This window comes from Aythya fuligula, chromosome 2, assembly GCF_009819795.1.
Source record: "Aythya fuligula isolate bAytFul2 chromosome 2, bAytFul2.pri, whole genome shotgun sequence".
NCBI lineage: Eukaryota > Metazoa > Chordata > Aves > Anseriformes > Anatidae > Aythya > Aythya fuligula.
In genome coordinates, this window is record NC_045560.1 from 6,173,591 (window position 1) to 6,196,661 (window position 23,071).

The 23,071-nt window shown below is 41.5% G+C and overlaps 1 protein-coding gene across 6 annotated transcripts in view; it reads left to right on the plus strand.

The window, feature by feature from the left end:
• Window positions 1–23,071, plus strand: part of LOC116486531 (sodium channel protein type 5 subunit alpha-like) — a 208,478-nt gene that overhangs the window by 66,674 nt on the left and 118,733 nt on the right. For all 6 annotated transcript variants that reach the window (XM_032182836.1, XM_032182841.1, XM_032182835.1 and 3 more), the window contains one exon: window positions 11,474–11,537. In XM_032182836.1, coding sequence (XP_032038727.1) covers window positions 11,474–11,537 — 64 coding nt within the window. The remainder of the gene's footprint in view (window positions 1–11,473; window positions 11,538–23,071) is intronic.

Consider the following 23,071-nt stretch of genomic DNA (forward strand, 5'->3'; position numbering starts at 1 on the left):
GTGGACTGAATTGTATCCTCTACCCTTAGCTGCTCTCAACCCCCAGGCCGGGAATATTCAGTCATCTGTCTTTGCAACACTTTTTTTTTTTTTTTTTAATAAATGGGGAAATAATTTATAAAAATAACTTTGTATGGATCATCATTGGCTTAACCACAATTACGTGGTAATGCCTAATTTTTGTTTGATCCTTGTGTGATATATCCACTTTTCCCCATGATACAGGGACTCCAGCCCTGAGCTATATACTCAAGACTGTGTTCTATCCTGCTATGTGGCTGTGGTCACCATGACCATCTTGGCTGATGGTACAGGTGCTGCTCTGCTGCTCTACACTTCTGGTACCCCTGTTTCTGCCTCCACCACCAGTAAAGACAGCAAACGAGCACCAGTAGTGGTGGTGGCAGAAACTGTGTTGACAGAAGAAAAATGTGGTTTTATTATTTTATTTTTTTTCCTAAATTTGAACCAAAAATTAAATAAATAAATTGGTGTGTTTTTGTGCTTAATAGAGCCATAACAAGTCAGTCTCCTCCACCTCCCCTTTTGGCCCTTTTCCTGTTACTTAACCTTTCTTGGATGAGCTTGTTGATCCTACACTGCTTGTTTTCTCCATCCTTGGCTGCAACCCAGGGATGGCTGAGCCCTGCTCTTCTTTCATGTGCGAGGTTGTTAACATCACTGAGAGTGCTGGGCTCTTTCCTGTTACTGTGCATCTGCCATGAAAGGATCTTATAAACTAAATCCCATAAGGATTAAGGATTTTCTGCCTTTCCATCCAACACTTTGCTTGTTAATTCCATCATTTCAATGGCTACTGCAACTGAAGGAGAAGCCAGGCAACTTAGGAAAGCAAGTGACAGAGCCCTTATGCATTGGGATTATCTGGGAAAGTTCACAGGGAGTTTTCTTTCACCAATTCTAAGGTTCAGTGTTCACCAATTACAAGTTGTAGGATACAACTGACTATTTCTGGTTTGACTATCAAGAAGGAAACTTTCTTGGTCATTGTCATTATAAGCTTAATTCTATGAGGGAAACTTCACCTAAATTACTGCAGGTGCAGATGGTTTCTCAGCTTAGCTACTTGGCACAGTGGTCATAGTAGGGTGAGATAACTGCTTAGTCTCTCCTTTCCTCACAGTGAAAATGCAGGTTCAAAATCTGCTTTTCAATAGGTATGTCTATTTCATGATAAACAGGAGGATTTTCCCATTCTTTCTACTAATTAAAATGACTCTATGTCTTCACAATTTAAGCACCAACCTCTCAGAAGAAGACTTGTTCTGACCTTTCTTATCAGAGAAGTTATTCCAGTCTGATTTTGCCTACAGAGTGATGCTCACTCTTCCAAAGCTAGAAAGAAAAAGGAAGAATAAGACTAAAGTAATTCATCAAATTCATCAGGACTCCTGGCCTCCTTCATAGGACTGTTTTTTTTTTGTTGTTGTTGTTTTTTTGTGTGTGTTTTTTTTCTGTCTGTTTTTGTTTTGTTTTGTTTTGTTTTGTTTTGTTTTGTATGAGAGCAGTATGGGATAAGGGACAGTTGAGCACAGACAGAATTAGGCTAAAAAATCTTGATGTCAAGTGCCAAAGATAAATTCTGCTCAAAATTAAAATGGAGACAGCTAGAGTATCTAGGAGAACACCAGCTACTAGTATGTAATTTTATTTTTCATATTTGCATTTCAAGATTTGGTAAGGGACAGCAATCAATAAGCCCAAATAGGATTATTTGTAGACATTAATAATAATAAACATGAGAATCTGAAGTTATAGATGCAACAGTGGTCATGTATAAAAATTACATAGTTAAAAAGTACAAAATAGAGATAGTTTACATCCACGGCAATATGAAAATATGTGATCAGCGTATCAATACCAAAATTATTGTGCTGTCAGTTATCTGTAGGAGAGGTAACGGTTTAGAAATAGCAGGTGACTGAAAACCTGCCATATTAATTCCAATGCTTGTAAAGATTTCTAGGAAAGTAGCTGCAAATAGCATGCTCGAAAGCCGTAGGTTGTGGTATTAAAATTAAACATGTATTTTATGAAGTGAAGCTTTATGAATCCATGACTGCATTGAAAGTTATATGAAGTCAGATGTGTCACTGGCTTAGGCATAGTAAAAGATGAACCAATAGACTGAATGTAGTTGATTCACATTGCTGATGAGCGTAGGATCTTTAATGTAATTTATGTATTCCATTAGTAAAATGGATTATTGACTAATCAGTGAGTAGTAGCTTGAAGTCTGAGTTTAAATCGGGTGTTCTTTTGTAGAGTAGGGCTCAGTTTGAGTACTGAATACAAGAAAAAAACACTTAAGAAATAAAACCTTAAAATGTAGCAAAAAAGGTTATTAAATCACTCTTGAGGTGCTGGTCACAAAATTCAGTGTGTTCTTTTACTTTAAACTAAGTACCCCAATTAAGAGGCTTTGAAAGGATCTTGTTTTCAAAATGTGCCATATATGTTTTCTCTCAAAATCAGTATCTTGTTAGGTAAAATAAAATTAATAAAAAAACACTTATTTCTTTTAGGTAATTGTCCAAGATATTGTAATAATAATAACAATAATAATAATAATAATAATAATAATAATAATAATAATAATAATAATAATAATAATAATAATAATAATATATTTTTTAAAGTTTGATAAAATGTATTAACCTTCTGGTGGGAGGAGTCAACTGCCATTTTTATAGGTTAAAAACCAACTTTTTAAGGCTGCTGTTTTTTTCTTCCAGACCACTTTCTCACATTCATTTCACGGCAGTGTTTTTTCTCTTCTTCTGAAGTCAAAGTGTGTAGTTAATGAAAGTTTGAGGGGGAAAAAAAAAAAAAAGTAATAATAATAATACAGATAAAGTTTAATACAATATCTGTAATGTCACCTCTAGTTAGACCTGGATAAGTCATGGTTGCTTTGGGTTCTGTATTTAGAAAGACATATAAATATATTAAGTTTAGGTCTTTGTCTTTGCATCTCCCAATTGCATCCAACTAAGTAATCTGTGTGAGGTGCACTGTTAATGCACTATTAAATAAATGGGCATGGATATTTAGGAGTATACATTTGAATTTTAAAAATATATAGATATGTGTATATAGATGCATGTCTACATACATGTTTTGTCCAACTTCTGTGTTTAGTTATTAGCTCTGCCTGATGAGTTGCTTCATTTTTGCTTTCAGAATGTCTGAAATGGAGCTGAATGAAAAGATATTCTGAAACTGTGTGAAGAGTACAGAAAATAATGATGTCCAAGCCAGATAATAGATGTAGCAAGTTTGGGGAGAGCTGAAGTGTTTGAGGTGTTATCTGAGGTGGTAATAGAAGACAGTGAGTGTTGGATGAGTAATTATGGAGGTGGGAGAAAAGAGAGAAGCAATAAATCAGGTTGAGACTGGAAGAGGTGTTTTATTATGTATGATTGTGTGTGAACCAATGATTAAGACAAAGAACCTCTCTGGGCTTTCAGGCTGTGCTTGTCAGTGTGGAAGCTACTTGTGTTACTCTGCCGTTAACTGTAAATATTGTGGCTTTGTTCAGGTGCTTCAGATCTTTTGATAAATAGCTTCTTAAATGCTCAAACATTAATGCAGTGATATGTTATTAACATGGGTATTGTACCTGTGCACTTTAATGTTTTAAGCTACATTGAAAAAGAAAGGCCCAGTGGAAGAAATACAGGATCAGAGAAATATAGGAGTTGGTACTGTTGTACCCGATACAGCCTCTTCCTGACAATTCAGTAGCATTATTTTTTGATCTTGTGGTGAAAGAGCAAGTTCTTGGTCTCAAAACAATTTTTAAACATAAGGATTTGCCCCTCAAATACATTTCTTTTGCTCTCATCACTGCATTATTACCTCTCACAGACAGATCTGCTAGGGGAAAGATCTGCCACAGAAGATTAAACCTAAATATTTTGAGAGTTTTCCTGCACCTTCAGATTGTTCATAAACTACCAAAGTGATATACACTTGACTCACAGAGCACTGTTCAAATGGACCTCATCTGTGTCCTGCCCTACGGAGCCTCTCCGTGGACTTCTGCTTGCTGCAGGTTCAGCAGTAACGAGCCTTGCAAGGGCAAGAGGTAGCTCTTGCATTTAACTCTGAGCAGTAAGTCCAGGTACAGCATGAACTCACCACCAGAGAACAGCTTGCAGTACTGCTTTCCCTTATCACACTGGTTTTAAGCATTAGGAAATATTTTCTCCTGTACATCAACACTGAATTCAGCCAAGTGAGGTAGAAAATAAATAAGGGAATTGCCAGGCTCAATCTGACTTTGGTTTACCTGGTGCAGCACCAGTCTGTGGCACAGAGCAGCCCCACATGTTCCAGAAGAAATTAGTACAGCCCTGAGTATAGACATTTTTCTAATTTTGTATTAACTATTATAATTCTGGATATCCTTATCTATGTAAGCAACCAACCTGTCTTTGAATGTTTTGGCTACAGGGACAGCTTGTGGCAGCTGAAATGACAAGTGCAGTGAAAAAAAAATATATTTCCTTTATCTTTGTTTTTGATTCTTCCCCCATTTTCTTAGGGAAAAATAAAATAAAAAAATAAAATAAAATTATCACATTCTGTGTCCAGGAGCACACAAAGATCCCTATTCTCATTTTGTAGAATGTGTGCTATTTTTGACTCTAATTGTCACCCCCTTTCTAAGATAAAAGATCTCAATTTTTTCAATAGCTCATCTTATTAAAGTTTTTCTAGTCATTCTTGTTACTTTCACCCACTTCTCAATACCCTACAGTTCAGCAGTTGCCCTACTGAGAGCAATGCTGTGCTCTGACTTCTGGATGACATAAGCCACCGGTTAATAAATTGGCATATTTTTTTCCTGTATGGCACTGTATCCTTTTCCTCCTGCATATTAGTACCACAATTTTCTTTGATCCTAGCTTCAAATTATGTAAAAATGTTGGGTAAGGGTTTCAAAAAAAAAAATTAAAAAAAAAAATCCGTTTCTCTTACCTGAGCTGACACAGGGAATTAGGGAATTTAAAACTTGGCAATGTTATGAATGGGTGAGATGTTCTTTGCTTTACATCACATTCTGACAACACAATATCTGACTTTGCCTTTTTCTACTCATTTTCCTACCAGGACAGACCTCTTTAGCGTTCCTCATTCAGTCCTGGCTTGGACTTGAGTTACCTGAAAGTACTGTGCTGTCAGTAGATTTCCTCAGCTCTGCTCAACCTCTCTTTTCACTGTACTTACAAATGTATTAAACCAGTGCAGACACAGTTCTGTCTATTAGCCTTCAGAGATTCTGCACCTTGGCATTTCATCTCTAACCTTTGTTTCCCATCTCTTAGTTCTTGAGCCAATTCATGTTTTCTTTATCACAATACAAGCAGGAGTTTTGTTTTGTTTTGTTTTTGCATCTGTCTGTATCACAAATGCATTCAGCCCTTGTAGCAGCTTTTGATTTGAATTCCTTTGTGCGAAATATATATATATGTATATATAAAAAACAACAAAACAACCGTCTACAAAACTTCCAGACACCACACTTCAGCGTTTTGCTGCCTGTTCATGTGAAGCGCTTGTTTAAACAAGTGGCATTAAATATGCTTTTAGTTGTGTACTGTGCAGCATACAGCTCCAAGCGGGGGGCTGCGTGGCTGACCAAACACAGAGGCATGGAAGGGGTGGTCTGAAGATCATTAAAAGACTGCACACATATTTATTGCTGGTCATTTTCTCCTGTCTCACCTTGCTCAAAATGCTCATGGGCTTGGCATGGTCCCCAAGCAAATTTGACAGCGTTGGTGGAATGCGTAAATTCTCTGCTTCCTTCTGGCCTGCAGCTCCAAATGCTCCTGATTTGCTTTTCCTTCCCTTGGACCGTGCACCGCCGTGGATCTTTGAGGTTTTCAGAGCCTCTTAGTAGTGCACAGGAGCCATTTAGCAGAGGGCTTGATTGATATCTTTAGTGGCTTTTTCTCAAAGAGAGTAAAAGCTTCTCTATCAAAATTGGATGAATTATTTTTTTACCTTATGGAGACGGTGGAGCCCTGGCTGGGAAATTGCTTTTTTGGCTTGTGTCAAGCACTGGAGGGAAGCACTGATGACAGGAGCTTACCAGTGACTCTCGAGCTTAAGGAGACCACTTTCCTCCCAGCACCTTGTTTTATGGTTTTCCACGACCTCATCCCAGCTCCTCCATATCTCCTGCAGGATGGCTCATACCCAGAAAAGCCCCTGGAGTCAGAGCTGTTCCAGGGCTCTAGATACCCTAAAGCCATATATAAACCAGTGCTGTATATAAGACCCTCAAAAAAAGTTGGCTGCTTGGACTCTGCCCCCTCTAACATCTTCACAATTATCTCCTCCTTTTCCTTTTTTAACTGAAATTTTGAAAACATTTCAAAAGATGGTGATGGGGTGAAATGGCAGGAGAGAGCCGGACCAGAAGCAGGTGCAAAAGGCAAGAGGATGGGAAGGGTGGGAAGCAAGAAAGGAGAGGAGAGCACCTGAGAGCTTGCAAAGCCTAACAGAAGGACCAACAGCAGCAAATGCCAGGGGAGAGAGGAAGACAATCAGATCCCCTGTCATGGGGTGAGCAACAGGAGAGTACCTCATTATTATAATTATTTGCAACCCCTTTTAGCAGGGAAGAACTGTCTGGCAGTGCCATTTATTCCCAAGCATTCTTCCCTAATAATACCCTTAATACGGCTTGTTCCATCGCTTTTGTGAGAGGCATGTTTTTCATCTTCAAACTCAATTTCATTTATTAGAGACTTCACCATGTGTGACACAGTGTGCACACAGCAAGTGCAGCAAGGATTCATTTTAATTATTATGTATTACCAGGAGGTACAGTGTGTTTGTGCCGGTGGGCGAAAGGGCGAGGAGGGGGTGTTATCTATTTTGTTTCTGTGTCACGTATCACAACTGTAAGGTGATGGAGCTTTCTGAATTGCATTTTAAATTTGGATCTGGACATTTGTTGGCTATCAGTGCTCCATGCCAGCCGTAGCGAAGGGAGAAAGTCTCCAACCAGCGTGTACCCGTGTGGCTGCAATAAATAGTCCAAGATAACAGACACCTCTCTCAAGTTTTTGTTAGAAAGTCAGCCAGAGGACTCTACTCTGGGCAGTGACTAATGATATTTGAATGCTGCTCTTTACGCAAGTGCGATAACATATATATTTTTTTCAAACCCCTATGACTTTGCGGTAAAAGAAATCAAAATATCATTTTAGCTGGATCTTCAGATAAGGAACAGAAGGTGGGCTTGGGAAGCATGTTTTCTAAGCTGACTCTAACCTTATTAATTTTTTTCCAACTGGAAACTTTTCCCATCCTTCTACACAGAATTGCAGAGGGCTTTCTACACTGCAACTTTCTGCTAAGTGGTGTGACATAGGTATGGAAGGTATAAGATGGAGTATAATTTTAATTAGAATTAATTGTCTTGTTGAGGAATTTTATGGGAAGTTTGGCTTTTTTTTTTTTTCTTTTTCTTTTGTTTGCCTGACAGGTGGAGCCATTGTGAATTATTTGCTGTATTAGAACTGCCTGGTGTGGAAGAGAGCAATGTGGAAACCTGAAAGATTGGTAAATTGGAGAAAGCGTAGAATAAAACAGCAGAAAAGATGAGCAGTTAGAAGAATTTATTTTAGAAGGAAGGCAATGCAAAAATCTAGAGGATTTTTTGTATTTGCTCACTGTCTGCATATAGCTGTAATCTAAAACTAGGGTCATCACCTTTGCTGGTGGTGGAGAAGGGCGCAAATTACCCCACTCTATAGTCATGATGCTCTGTTCTGTGGGCTCAGTGTCAGATCTAAAGACAACCATCTACCAAATAATAATGTAACATATAGCAGCTGTGTAATATTTGTTATCAACCCTTTCCTCAAAACAGTTAGGGGAATAGACTAGAGGAACTTCTTGGTACAACATTTATGTTAATGCTTGATAAAGCCTATGCCAAGAGATGCTATCCATAGTAGATGGAGGTAAACCTCTACTCTCCCTAACTGTTTTTAGTACCAGTTGCAATGAGGTTATGGCAGCATGAGCTTCATCACCCCAGTACACAGCAATTAATGTTGCTTGAGCCAGCTTGGCTGAAGCAGTTGCCAGTTTCACGTTTTCCTTTGTAGGCAGACAAAACTCTGTAAGAAGGTAATAAGTTGCTTGTGAGCACTCACTTTTACAGGCTTGATTTGTTGAACTCAGCACCCCTAAAATACAAGCCAAGGAAGACAACACCAACACAGGGGTTCATAGTGCACCTATATATTGGCAGCAGAACCAATGTAGTAATACTATGTTAGGAGCAATGGGAATTACGGGGTCTTAGTATGTTTTTATAAGACTCAGAGTTGATACAAATGTGCATATGTTTTGGAGAAGATAGCATCTGGTTGTTGGAAAACATGTTTCTATTGAATTTTTGACTGCTAAGTGCTGACAGGAAATGTTCTGTATTATTTAAAAATAGATGTTTATCTGGCACCAATGGAGTAAATAATGTGCGGCCAAGAAGAAACAGATACTAAGCGAGTGTTATTCTGATAATTTATTTTATTATTTTAATATAACCAAGTAGTGCTGGAAATTCCTGTAAGAAACTTCCTAAAAATTATAATACTGACTATAACTCTAAAATCAATATTTTAGTATAGCTGGAAGGGAAAAAAAAACAAAACAAAACACAGTTTTCCTTTGGAGAAAATGACATGTTGGATATACTTTATTTACACACAAGCAAGTGTGAAAATGTTATTGTTTTGGCTTGATTTTACTTCAAACTGAAAAAAAATATATATAAAATATATGTATCTATACTATGGAGGTTGTCAGTTTTATTTTCCTATTGTGTTCCCCATTGACATGCAGAAACTTTTTATGATAAAGCTAACAAAACAAAACAAAGATTAGTTTGAATCTTCCAAGACAATGAAAAAGTCATGTTTTCATAAGGCATTTATCAGTTCAAGCAGTCTGCCTTTCAGAGATAAACGTCCACTGCAAATGAAAAAGGAGTTTTTTGTTTTTTTGTTCACGTTAAAGTTAAGTGATAGAAAGCTGTGGCCACGGGCTAATATGATACCAAGGTGGTTTGTTCTTAAGAGCAAGAGAGATGACTGCTTGCTTCTTAAAGACCTCTGATTGCATGGCATGTTTGATCGAAATCCAAACCAACTTGCTTTGAATGACAAATTGATTGTTGTGTGCGTGTTTGATAATAGAGCAATTTGTCCCCTCAGGCATAATACTCTAATCCCCCCTTCATTTATCAGTAGGGAATCAGTAATTCAGCTTTTCTTCAGGAAGTTTGGCACAGTAGTGGTGATGCTCCATTGCACAGTTGCAGATCCCGTGGTGAAGATACCAATCCTAGCCGCATCTACACACTGATTCCTCAGCATGCATTTCATATCGCTCTTCAGCACCAACTGTATTGCTTGTTTTAGAAATGTAAATGTTTAAGTCACAACATAATTTTGTGTCTTCTTGAGGTTTTAAATGTCTTGTTTGCACACACGCTTTTGCTTTGATCCTCACTTCCATGCTCTGACTCTGTTCTCATTTTCTGGTCCAGCTGAGCAGGAGGTGTTGCTTTGGTCTTCAGGGCTTCAGTCATACCTTGAAGAAATTGGTCAATGTACAGTGACAAATCTGTGGTCCTCCTGGTCCTAGCATTTGTGGTACGAAACGTTGCAATTCCTAGGGAGCTGTGCATGTTTGCTAAGTTCAAGGTATCCTGTGTAGCCATACCACTTATCAGCAAGGTGCAGAACCTCTGTGGTTGTTTGTCTGTCTCTTATTTCATGGAAGTGCTCTGTTTCCTCCATATCACAGAGGGTTTGTGTCACTAACTGTATATATCCCAAATAAGATACCATCTATCCTGAGAACAGTAGAAGTGTTTCACCAGCAAAAGTGCAGGGTGAAAAGAGATATAAACGTCTGCATCCCTCCTGCTTTTCTGGTGATTTTTCACAGCTCCTTAACCATATTGATCACTGAGGTGTTGCTATCAGTCAAGATATTTCTGTCAAAAGCCCAAATGTACGGCAAAGCCGAAAAGCATACAGTCTGAGCAGGATATATGCGCTGATAACTTGTGAACACCATCACATGCCCTCATAACCACAAAGCTCATGGACAGTAATTCCTTCTTGGCATGCAGCAGGGCAGGGCTTTTCCCCTGCTCGCAGCTTACTGAGAAAGCCACAGCACATCTGTTCAGTGGCTTGAGCCATTGAGCATTCTTTGCATAGCCTGACTCAATAAGCTGTCACTCTTGATTTTTAAAGCATTTCACAACAGGGGGTTAGGTTAACCTATAATGAAGAACCTCTTCAGAGCATCATCTGCAGAGGCCCCTTTGCTCGCAAACAGATGTTGTGTAAGGCTGCCACCGTCATGTCTTGTGTCAACAGGGAATCCATCCTTGCTGCTGCAACAAAACACACCAGTGTACCCACCCTCCCTGTCAGCTGCTGGCCTCTGTTTTGCATTTATGATGATTCTAGATCAATGCTTTTATCCTTTCTTCTATGCTGCCATTCAGATTATAGAGATTCTCCTTAGAACATCTCTTTTTTTCAGGCTCTCTCTTGAAAACTGATTTTGCTTATCCTTTTGAGATGTTGGCCTCCTGTTACGTTTCTCTGAATTTTAGACCATTTGTTGGCTGGGGATAGGAGAGGGAGTGTGTACAGAAAGGCTCTTATTAGCCTGGGGATGCTAATTTCCTTAAGTCTCATTGATAGTCAACAAGGGAATGATGCAGAGCACTTAAATTTAGTGTGCTCCTCTGAGTCTCCCTCGAGAAGTGTCTGTCTCTCTCCATTGGCATTACAGATGACTGCATTGATAAATATTTGTCTTTATGAATACTTCCATGTTTGTCTGATCTTTAACGGTGCACATTTTTCCATTTCTTTTGATTTATAGTGTGTATTTTCTATCCTGACCAGGCTGGGGGAATAACACTGTGTTGGTGTTATTACATTTTGACTCGTATCAAAGTTGCATTTTTAACCTATGAGTCACGATTTGTTATCACAAACTTTAATTAATATGTATATCATCAACACAGAGTCCTAATGGGCAAACTCATGGATTAGTTTCAGTAGGCATTGCTATACTGAATCCATTAACATTGTTTGTATTTACAGCAGCCACATGGCTAGATGATGTTTCCTTCAAACTTTGCTCACAGCCTTACTGCCACCCTATTGCACTGGTCAGGTTTGGATTATAAGCACCAAATGTTTGAAGAGCTTTGAAAAATATCTTTGTTTTTACAATTCATAAAAATTAAAATTATCAAAACAAAGCAAAATATGCCGTTCTTTCTCAATTACTGTGCCAGCTGAATATGTTAGTTGGTGAATAATATTTGTGAATGTTATCACTCCCAGAATGTACTTGTTAAAAAGCTGTTTCTCTAATTCTGTTGCAGTTAACTACTTCATAAAAAATGGTACAGAAGATGTATTACTTTGTGGCAATAGCACTGATGCTGGGTAAGTAATTTAAATGGCTTCCCTTCTGTTTGTGTTCTTGTTGTTGTTACATTTCCTTCAGTTTTTTCCACTTTTCACCTTTATGAAGTAGATATTTCAAATTCCTTGTTTCAGTAGTAATAGGAGAGAGTAATGCTTAGAGACTGCAAATATTTCATTTTCTTACAATGCAGACAGCAAGGAAATCACAAATAATTCCTGTGTTATAATAGTTTACTGGTCTGCACAAAGGACTTCGTTCATAGCCCTACCACCCATAGAAGCTAATGATTCCTTCTACATCCAGTCCTCAGGGTCTAAGTGCATTGTCTGGGTGTATGATTTTATTTGATAGGTTCTTGTGATCTTAATGGAAATGGAAGAGTTGGTCTGGGATGGTGAGAGATGGATCTTGTGTGGGCAGAGGAGATTAAAAAGTATGCAGAGACTGTAGGGTGTTTGAAGTTGTATGACAAAGAAGAATAGAGACCTTAGTGTGGTGGGATGGATTAGCTTTTGATCTAAATATGAGGGAATAGTTGAACCAAGGAGGTGGATGACCTAGGTCAAGTGAGGAGAGGATGTACTTTTGGAGGAGAAGGATGTTCTGAGCTGGTAGAACTAATTGTGGAAGACTTAAAAAAAAAAAAAAAAAAAAAGGAGGGGGTGTTAAATTAGGAAGAGCTTATTGTGAAAAGAGAAGGAAGATATAATCTAATCTTGCTTGTGTACAGGACAGTGAGAAAAGCCATGGGGTCCTGGAAAGAGATGCTTTACTTTCTGCTGCCACTATCTGTATCTGCATTTGCATAAAACAAAGGGAAAGCTGAAGTGTCAGCCTTCCCTCTGCGTGTCTTGTGTCTGATCCGTATTGCCAGTCTAATTTAGACTGTAAACTCCTTGGGCACAGGGCCATGCTTTCCTCTTTGTTTGTTCCAAGGAAGGTACAATGTCAGCATTCATTAATTAAATGCTTTGTTGATTGTAATACATTGCATTTATCCAGGCTCAGGCTGGACTCCAAGACTATTGGGATATTTCCTGGGGATCCCAGGATTTGGCAGTCTATCTACACTGGTGTACTTCAGCCTTTTGTAAGCAATAGACAATAATATTGAGCAAGAAATGTTCTGCACGATAGCAATATTGTGTCTTTGCTATACCTTGCACAGAGTTCCTGTCTGTCATCCACTACTGTTATTTAAACACATGGAGATAATTAGGCATGATCCTAAGGCCTCAAGGGACCTGCAAAGTTTTGTATTCCCACCTGTTAGGACAAAGACCATCATTCACAGTCCAACATACCCAACCAAGCAGGACTCCTTTTCCTTAATCCTTCAATAATCAAAGCCAAGAGTAAGTAGGTTCAATAGTAAAAGAGCTGATCTGAATAGGCAAGACATTTTGGGATAGTTTGCGCCACAGAATCAGGGAAGGGAGTGAAAAATGAGTGGATGCATAATATCGTGGTCCTCCTCTCTATCAGCAATGAAATTAATGACAAGGGCCTAAGTCGGGAACCTGGCAAGAGAGAGAATAGGAGAAAACAGTTGGCAAGACTGTGTCTGAATGTTCATAGCATTTTTGGAGTTTGTTTCTGCCCTTACTCTGAAATAGCTTGAATTTATTAGCCTCTGGGGTATGCTGAGGACCCAGAGGAAATGCAGGGAAGGGTGGTGTCATGTGTGCGCTCCTGGAGGGATTTGTTGTTACAGTGAGGGATATCTGTGCTGTGGCTGGGATATTAAATCTCAAGGTAATTGACAAAACCATTTTAGTGCATTTTAAAAGCATGTTAATGACACTCTGAGGTTTGGCTGGTTGCTGTTATTATAGAAGAATAAAAAAAAAAATCTAAATAAATCTACTATGGCAATTATTAGGTGATGAGACTCAGATGGTCTGATGTAAGAGAGTTTAGTGATGGAGACTGCAACCTGAGCTGGAGCAGCAGGCCAAAATCAGCAGGGAAATGATCATCAGTGGATGCTATATCACAGACAACCTAATTATCTCTAAGGTGGGGGCTTTATTACATTACTAGGAGGGACTGTTTTCTGAACAAGCACCCAAACTGCCAATAAAGCAGGAGGTAATGGATCTAGCTAATATTGATTCTGGTTCAGAAGGGATTTGAATAAATGGATGTCACTCAGATGCAGCAAACATGTCTCCAGTACAATACCTGGCAGACGGAAAAAAAAATCTTGGTTTATGTTTTAAGGTACGTTCAAGCAACCTTGAGGAGTTATGTTAAAAATCACTTTGCATAGATGTAGCAGGAATGTTGGGGAGAAGGCATGTTTCTTGGTTGGACAAGGACTAACCTGTCTGTGGGGTTTCCCATGTGATGCCTTAGAAACTTTACCCAGGATGTCTGAAATTTTATTTTTATTCACTTAATCAGATTGAAATTGTGTTGTGTTTGTATTTTTTATCCAACTGCATTTTTCTCCATGATGTGCTGCTAGACTTTTATTTGTATTTAAGAGGAATAAAGAGTCCAATGGAAACAAAAAGTAATGTTTGGAGTAGAAAGAAAATCAAATGATTGTGATCAAAGATGTTCTTTGGGTCAGAGTGAACATTTGTGACGCGTGCTTGGTGTTTCACAACAAGCACATTCAGAGCACGACATTAATGGAAAAATCCTCTGCTCTGAGATGTGTCACAGATTGGTCAGCCACTGGAAGTGGTGCTATAGCAGTAAGGCTCTTTTAATTAAAAAAAAAAAAAAAGTGTAGTGTATTTGCAGAATTATTTATGTTTTTAGATGCGTTTCGGGGTTAATTCGGTACTTTTAGATATGGCTACACTGGGATTTGTCCAAGTTGGTTGGTTCTCCTTGCAATTTCAGCTCCTTATATTTGATTTGGTTAAAATAAATGGAGAAAGCTCAACTACTTTTATTTTCAAGAGGATTACAAATTCTTCTATAAACCTGCTTTCAATTTAATTCCCAGACTAGCATCTCATCCAATTTTGAACACCTTATTTTAAGCCCTGAGGAAGATCCAGTAAAGATCTTGTACAAGGATGAAATAGCTGGAAGATCTTGGCTAGGATCAGAATGTGAAAGCTGCTCCAGCCTTCATGAAATCCAGCTTTAGCATCAAGGGGACTATGGTTTGTAAAGTCTGCAGAACATGTGACTGAGCTGCCTTATGGGGCAGCAAACAGCACCATACACTGCCAGCACAGGCATCGTGGGCCTTTTGGAGGCATCTACCTCACATTGTAAAAGTGGCCCCTGAGGTCAAATCTGCCACATATGCGTACAGTGATAGCACCAATGGCTAAACCCATTGGTGGGCCAAAGTGCTGAGGAACCCACAGTACGTGGCACATTTTGTGCCTGCCCCCAGGTGATGGTACATGGCCAACACGGGGCAAAATGGTTGTTTTGTGGAGTCGTGATCCCACATTCAGCTCCAGCATGGCATCCTGCCTGAGCACATCAGCAGCACTTCTACCAGGCATCGTCATGCTGTGATCACCAGACCAAATCGCCCAGTGAATGAGCTGTGGGAAGCATTATATGTCATGCAGCACCATCCCGCCTTGTGCCATCCATGCAATTACAGCGTGTTCCTTCTCAATGATTATTAACCATTCATTTTAATGAGATGCCCAATACCATGGAGCCCTGTTTCCCATGGGGCAAAGATTTATGGGGGCTGCCACAGCTTGGGATTATCAGTCCATGAAAAGGGAAGATACATTTCAGCTCCAAAGCAGTTCCACTTTTATGCTGTTGTAATTTCACAGGGACATTTTTCTATCTTAGACTGCTGTTTTGTCTTCCTTCTCTGCCTGAAGGTTTGGAAGAGCAATAGAAACAGTAAAGAAATTTGTCCATTAGGGAAAAGAGAAATGGACAAGATGCTATCAATGTACAAAGTAAACAAGCAGAAAAAGAGAAACTTATCTTTGTTCTTTTCACTTTTTCACTTGCAACTACTATAGGGAGATGGTTTTTCAGACAAACGCGTATGTTTTAAGTCAATTGTGTCCCCTCTGGGTCTCAAGGCCAGACTGTGTTTTTATTTTTATTTTTATTTCTTTGTCCTTTCACATGACTTGTCCTATATACTCGGCTTGTGGGCAGGAACAGTCTACGAGATCATACAGACAATGAAAGTACATTTGCATCGTGTCTGTACGGATATTACCAAAAAGACTAGTGAACAGGAAGGAAAAGCAGCCAGTAAAGCTACTTCAGGATGTAACAAAAAAGCACCTTTGGCAACTGCATCCTAGTAACTGTTGCTATAGAAACTTTACCTACCTTTATCCTCGCTATGACCTTGATTTTTCTTAACAGCTTACATTAAAATAATGTACAGAGTGGGTCAAGATTCTACATGGTTTGGTAAATTCAGCTGTCACCGAGCTGATTGCTTCTACGGGATGTAGGAAGGACCATGCAATGTAATGCTCCTCAAAGTTTTTTAACAAGTCCTAACAGTTTCTAAAGTATCATCAAAGTAAAACTGTTTCCTGTTGTGTTATGTCATTTTACTAAGGAAATTAATACCAACACATAAAATTGCATCAGATGCCTGTTTTTACAGTTTCCATGAATACCGAAAGCAACGCTTCTATGGTAGGTTCTCCAAGCCAACATGCTGTCAGCATACTCATTATAGCATGTACAGTGATGTAGCGCTTTGATCTCTGAGCTGTAATAACATTCCTTTGCCTTTATGCATCCTCCGTGGGGTGATTTAAAGTCCCTTGCAAGGGCTTATCACAACCCTTAAGGGTGGAGAAGAAACATGCACCATACCAAGGAGCGCTGCAACTACAGATACTTCCCATGCTTCCACCAGCTCTATCTTGTCTTGCACAACTCAGTGCTGCAGCTTTTGCTCAGCCCTTGGCAGGCAGAGAGCCTGGAACCACATGTATATGTCCACCAGAATAGTATCTCCAACAGTGTGGTCTCCCACAGCTCTCAGTCCCCGAAGTACAAGTAGACGTGGCCAGTAACACAAGCCCAGCTGCGCTGAAAATTGAGGAAGTGCAGCAGAGAATAATGTACCCACTTGGTTCTTTTATTCTGCCGCTGGCAATTAGGTCCGCTGCAGCTCTGAGTTGCATGAATTTAAGTAAGCCTGTGTTATTATTATTGCTATTATTATAATTACTTGCTGTCTTAAGATCTGAAGGCCCCAGATTCAGGCATTGTTTTGTTGGCTACTGGACAGATACAGTAAGAAGAGCCCCCTTCTCCTGAAGGGTTTGTGTTTAAGAGGCACCAACTTGAACAGGTTGGGGTGAAGATAGAGCTCAGGTGCCTTCTCTGCATGTATGTGGCTTCGAGACTGGTGTGACCGGCAGAATTTCGGTTTCTTTGATCATGGGAAGGTCTATGCTACACCGGGCCTGATAGCACCGGATGGGATGCGCCTCTCTCGGAGAGGGGTAAGGATCTTAGGTCAGGAGTTGGCAGGGCTGATAGATAGGGCTTTAAACTAGAGTCGAAGGGGGAAGGGGCTAAAACCAGGCGAGCCGGTGAAGACCTAAGGGATGGTATGCTAGAATCAGAGGGGCTGTGTGCCAGTGGGGTCCTTTGGTCAGATCCACAAGGTGCTGAGTGTAAGGAGACGCACCTGAAGTGCTTTTACACAAACGCACGCAGTATGAGGAATAAAATAGATGAGCTAGAAGTCCTGGCCCAGTCCCGCAACTACGACATCATCGGCATAAGCGAAACCTGGTGGGATGAGTCCTGTGACTGGGGTGTTGCAATAGATGGTTACAGGCTCTTCAGGAGGGACAGGCAGGGTAGGCGAGGTGGTGGGGTGGCGATGTATGTGAAGCAGGGGCTGGACTGTGTGGAACTTCAGGTCGGCGATGGCAAAGTTGAGAGCCTCTGGGTAAGGATCAAGGGACGAACGAATAAAGGGGATGTCGTTGTGGGAGTCTATTACAGACCGCCTGGCCAGGACGATAGCGCCGATAAATTATTCTTTACAGAACTAAGAGAGGCCTCGAGATTAACTCCCCTTGTCCTTATGGGGGACTTCAACTTGCCGGACGTTAACTGGGAGTGCCACACGGCTGACACGAGCAAGTCCAGGAGGTTCATGAAGCACCTAGATGATAACTTCTTGGTACAGGTGCTAACGGAGCCAACTAGGAAAGGTGCCCTCCTAGACCTGTTGCTAGAAAACAGAGAGGGTCTGGTGGGAGATGTGGTGATTGGTGGCCGCCTCGGTCATAGCGACCATGAAGTGGTTGAGTTCAAAATTTATGGTGACAGAAGGAAAAGTGCCACCAAAACCTCATCCCTAGATATGGGGAAAGCGGACTTCAGGCTGCTCAGGGAACTAGTCAGTAAGGTCCCCTGGGAAACTGCTCTTGAAGGCCTCGATGTCCACCAGTGCTGGTCACTCTTTAAGCGATGCCTCCTAGAAGCACAAGATAAGGCAATTCCAAAATATCGCAAGTCAGGCAGGCGGGGCAGGAGGCCGGCGTGGCTGACCAGGAATGTTCTAATGGAGATTAGGCGGAAACAGAGAGTGTTTTGCTACTGGAAGGAGGGCCAGGCGTCATGGAAAGAATACAGGGATGCTGTTCGTGTTTGTAGGGAGAAAGTTCGAGTGGCCAAAGCACAGCTAGAGTTGAAGCTGGCTGTGTCTGTGAGAGAAAATAAAAAGGGTTTTTTTAGATATGTAAATGGAAAAAGGAGAACTAAAGAAAACATAGGGCCGCTCCTTGATAGGGAAGGTCTCCTCACAGACGATGACGTAGGCAAAGCAGAGACGCTTAACGCCTTCTTTGCCTCTGTCTTCAATGCCGATGATGGGCTTCGGGACCCAGGGTGCCCTGAGCTGGAGGACCGGGACGGTGGGGATGACAAACTCCCAACTGACCCTGAACGTGTGCGGGATTTGCTACTCCACCTGGATCCCTACAAGTCCATGGGTCCGGATGGGATTCATCCCCGGGTGCTGAAAGAGCTGGCGGATGTCATCGCGGAACCTCTATCAATTATTTTTCAACGATCCTGGGAATTTGGAGAGGTCCCGGTAGACTGGAAGCTGGCAAATGTTGTGCCAATTTTCAAGAAGGGTCAGAAAGAAGACCCTAGCAATTACAGGCCTGTCAGTCTCACGTCAGTGCCTGGTAAAATCATGGAGAAGTTGGTTCTCGGACTCATTGAGGCGCACCTGGGGGACAAAGCAGTCATTGGTCCCAGCCAGCATGGGTTTGTGAAGGGTAGGTCCTGCCTAACTAACCTGATTTCCTTTTATGATAAGATCACCCGTATGGTGGACCAAGGGAAACCAGCTGATGTGATTTTTTTGGACTTCAGCAAGGCTTTTGACACGGTTTCCCATAGGATCCTACTGGACAAAATGTCCACCATACAGCTAAATAAAAACATCATACGATGGGTGAGCAATTGGCTAACGGGCAGGGCCCAAAGGGTTATGGTAAATGGAGCTGCGTCAGGCTGGCGGGCGGTCACCAGTGGGGTCCCTCAAGGCTCCATTTTAGGGCCGGTACTTTTCAATATTTTTATAAATGATCTGGATGTAGGAATAGAGGGTATTTTGAGCAAGTTTGCTGATGACACCAAACTTGGAGGAGTTGTGGACTCAAATGAGGGCGTAAAGGCCTTGCAGAGGGATCTGGACAGGTTGGAGAGCTGGGCGATCACCAACCGCATGAAGTTCAATAAGAGCAAGTGCCGGGTCCTGCACCTGGGACGGGGAAACCCTGGCTGCATGTACAGACTGGGCGATGAGACGCTGGAGAGCAGCCTAGAAGAGAGGGATCTGGGGGTCGTGATAGACAGCAAGTTGAATATGAGCCAGCAGTGTGCCCTGGCAGCCAGGAGGGCCAATCGTATCCTGGGGTGCATCAAGAACGGCATCGCTAGTAGGTCAAGGGAGGTGATTGTCCCACTCTACTCTGCGCTGGTGCGGCCTCACCTCGAGTACTGTGTGCAGTTCTGGGCACCACAGTATAAAAAGGACATGAAACTGTTGGAAAGTGTCCAGAGGAGGGCTACGAAGATGGTGAAAGGCCTGGAGGGGAAGACGTACGAGGAACGGCTGAGGTCACTGGGCCTGTTCAGCCTGGAGAAGAGGAGGCTGAGGGGAGACCTCATCGCAGTCTACAACTTCCTCGTAAGGGGTTGTCAAGAGGCAGGAGACCTTTTCTCCATTAACACTAGTGACAGGACCCGCGGGAACGGGGTTAAGCTGAGGCAGGGGAAATTTAGGCTGGACGTCAGGAGGGGGTTCTTCACAGAGAGGGTGGTTGCACACTGGAACAGGCTCCCCAGGGAAGTGGTCACTGCACCGAGCCTGTCTGAATTTAAGAAGAGATTGGACTGTGCACTTAGGCACATGGTCTGAACTTTTGGGTAGACCTGTGCGGTGTCGAGAGTTGGACTTGATGATCCTTAAGGGTCCCTTCCAACTCAGGATATTCTATGATTCTATGATTCTATGTTCTCCTGGGGAGAGACAAGAAAGGGGAATGTCATAAGGAACAGCTAGTCAAGGTGATCTCTGGATAACCAGCTTTGCCAGGCAGGTGCAGTCTGGCAGCCTGTGTTTAACTTGTTATGTGAATGGACCCATCACAGCAAATGGGCTCCTGGCCAGCTTTAGAGTATGTCTGTGGGACCGGTGTCCTCATAATGCTCACCACGTTCAGTCTGATGGGGTGTAGCTGGATGACAGGTGGGAAAGGCTGGAAAAGCTGGTGGAGTGAGGAAGGGGATACAGTTCCCAAACACGACTCCTTTCAGAAGTGATAATATTTCGTAAAGAATAAAGTCTATTGTTTAGGCTGCCAAAGCTGATAACCTAATTACACCCCGGTTTAGTAAGCAATATCAATGACCTTATTACAAACCTTCAGGCTGTACAGCGTGCCTTGCATGAATTTAACTAGATTCTGATGTAAATCACATAGACTTTTCCATTTACTCCTTGTTGGTTACAGTGACATCAGAATGAGGGTGGCTTGCTCCTGGTGAGAAAGCCTCTCACTTGAGTATAAGAAACACCACAAGACAGGTATATCACTTGAAGGATGCTGCAGAGGCCATCGGGGATAACTTTATGTACTATACAGCCTTCAGGTCAGCAGTGGAAGTCTTCACTCCTGGGGATCAGTTGTGTATTTGGAAGGTCATGTCTGCGGTTAAACAGCAGCAGTAGGATTAAATCTAAATCCACTCAGTTCTTAAGGATGGGTAATATTATCTCTTAGTCAAAGTTGTAATAAGCTCATCAACCACATGAGAGAAGCAGACTGACTGTGGGCTACTGTCTTCATTAAACAGTAATCTGTCATTGTGTTTATGATGATAAATTGCTTTGCATTTTGATTGATGGGTCAGGCAGAAGACCCAGTGCCTGGCCACTAGATTGATTGAGAAACATAGTTTGCCTTCCTTGTTGGAACATGAAGTATAAAAAAGTCATCCTGGAGCACAGGGAGTTCTTCCTCTTGCTTGCATGCCTGCATGAAGGGTCTGACATAGCCTGAAACCAGTGGTTTTCCATCTGTCTGAACAAGTAGCCAGTGGAGAGGGTGAAACAGTCTGTGGGTGCAAGTCAGTGGCATACAGAGAGGCCAGTGGGTGCTCTGAGCCTGTGAGCAAGCCTGCTCACTTGTGCCTCCTTTGCTTCTCCAGTTTCAGCACTTGGTCAGTGTTGCTCTTTATTCTGATCTCCTTTCATAATTTTTTTTTTCCTGTGGTGTTTGGTTGGATCTGCTTGCACTTCCTTTTAGACTGTTGGTACCCCTTGCTTTCAGTCAGACCTATGAAGCGTGCCTCTGTGAGTGAGATGTTGGCTCTTAGATAGTGAGTAATGGGGAATTATAAGTCAGACTCTCTAACCATGGTTAGTCTTTAATATCACAAAAAAAAAAAAAACAAAAAAAAAAAAAAAAGAGAGAGCAAGAGAAGGAGAGCAGCCTGTGACTTTCAGGCAGACCAAGCTTTCACTGTTAGCAACCCCTCACCTTGGCTAGGATGCTGCTGACTTTCAGTCTCCTTCTCCTACATGCCCAATCACCCGTACAATGTTCATTTTGTAAATACAAGAAAACATATTGCCCTGTTTCAGATGGTTAGTTTTATCTTCTCAGGCTGGAGCAAATGTTAGGTTAAGGATCTTTATTTGTTCCCCTGTAATCATTGCTTGGTAGGCACTCCTTGTTTGGCTGCTGGTCTCTTCCCTGAAAGCCAGGAGAAGTGAGAAAACATGAGAAGTGCAGAGAAAAAGCAATTGTGTGTGTGATCTAAAGGAGATCCAGGCCTTTGCTTTGTGGCCTGAGGACTTCAACATGAAAAGGCAGGTTGAGGAATTCTTTGCCATGTGCATCACCAAGCCTGGGAGGCCACAGGCACCATTTCTCCTTCCAGCTCTTACTGTGAGGCTTTGAAACCCCATCATGCTCACCAGCCAATCCTCTGGAATTAGCAACATATCAAAAGCATCAACTGTAAACATTTCTGCTTGTTTTCTGCATTCTTAGGCTTAAAATGTGACAAAAACAGGGATACCTAGGAGCCCTTACCATGATATGTTTGTTGTTTGTTTTTAAGGTTTTATTTAATTATTTTTGGTGTGTGTCAGTGAGATGCACTTTATCTCCCATTGTTGCTTCTTTTATAAGCAATTTGGAGTGGCAGGCCGTAGTGAGCTTTTCCAGCCTACACCAGATAAAGGCATAGACCTGACTTTACAGCTGTCATACCTGACTTGAGCAGCGGTTTGTTGCTAACTTCTGGTAGCACATGGATAACGCTCCCTGTGTGTACGGGATTTGAATGTTACAACCTAGCACGTCTGTTTTACAAATCTTCTTTTATTGCACAGCCTTATTGGCCACTGCAGTCTGGATCAGCAGGTTCCTTGGCTTGCTGAGATTAAACTCTTGAGCCAGAGCATTTTGTAATTATGCCCCTCAGCTCCAACTCTCTGGCATTCCCAATCTGTGTTATTTAAAACAAAGCCGTTTCTTATGTTCTTTAATTTCCTGTACCAGTGCCAGCTTACAGTGGTGATTACAGCCTGATGGATAGGTAGGTAGACTGATGCTTTTAACTTTTCCCAATCAATGACACTAATTTTATTGTGATTAATTGAACAGCATCCTGTGAGGCTCCTGTGCAGGATGTTATATTTATGTCGTTTGTTGTTGTTGCCCATCCCTGTGCATCAGAGGAGAGTGCAATCCTCTGTAATGCTTCCCCAAGGTAACAGAAGCGAAAGATTTTGGGAAAAAAAAAAATAAAAAATCTGAGGGGGAAGACACTTCAGCAAAATCTTGACACTCCTTGAAAAAATCCTTAGAGGAAATGGTGTCAGTTGCAGAATAATATTCTCATGTGAGAGCCTTCCTCCTAAATTTCTGTAGAGTATTTTTCTGGGAAGAAGCTCTGCCTTTTCCTCTCAGTGTTTTTCAGCATACCCACAACCCGTGGGTTATCGCCTCTGTAGGCTACAAAAGAGGGTGAGGAAGTATAAGAAGCTAAAAAATAAGAGATTTTTGTCTCAAGCATCTAGTCT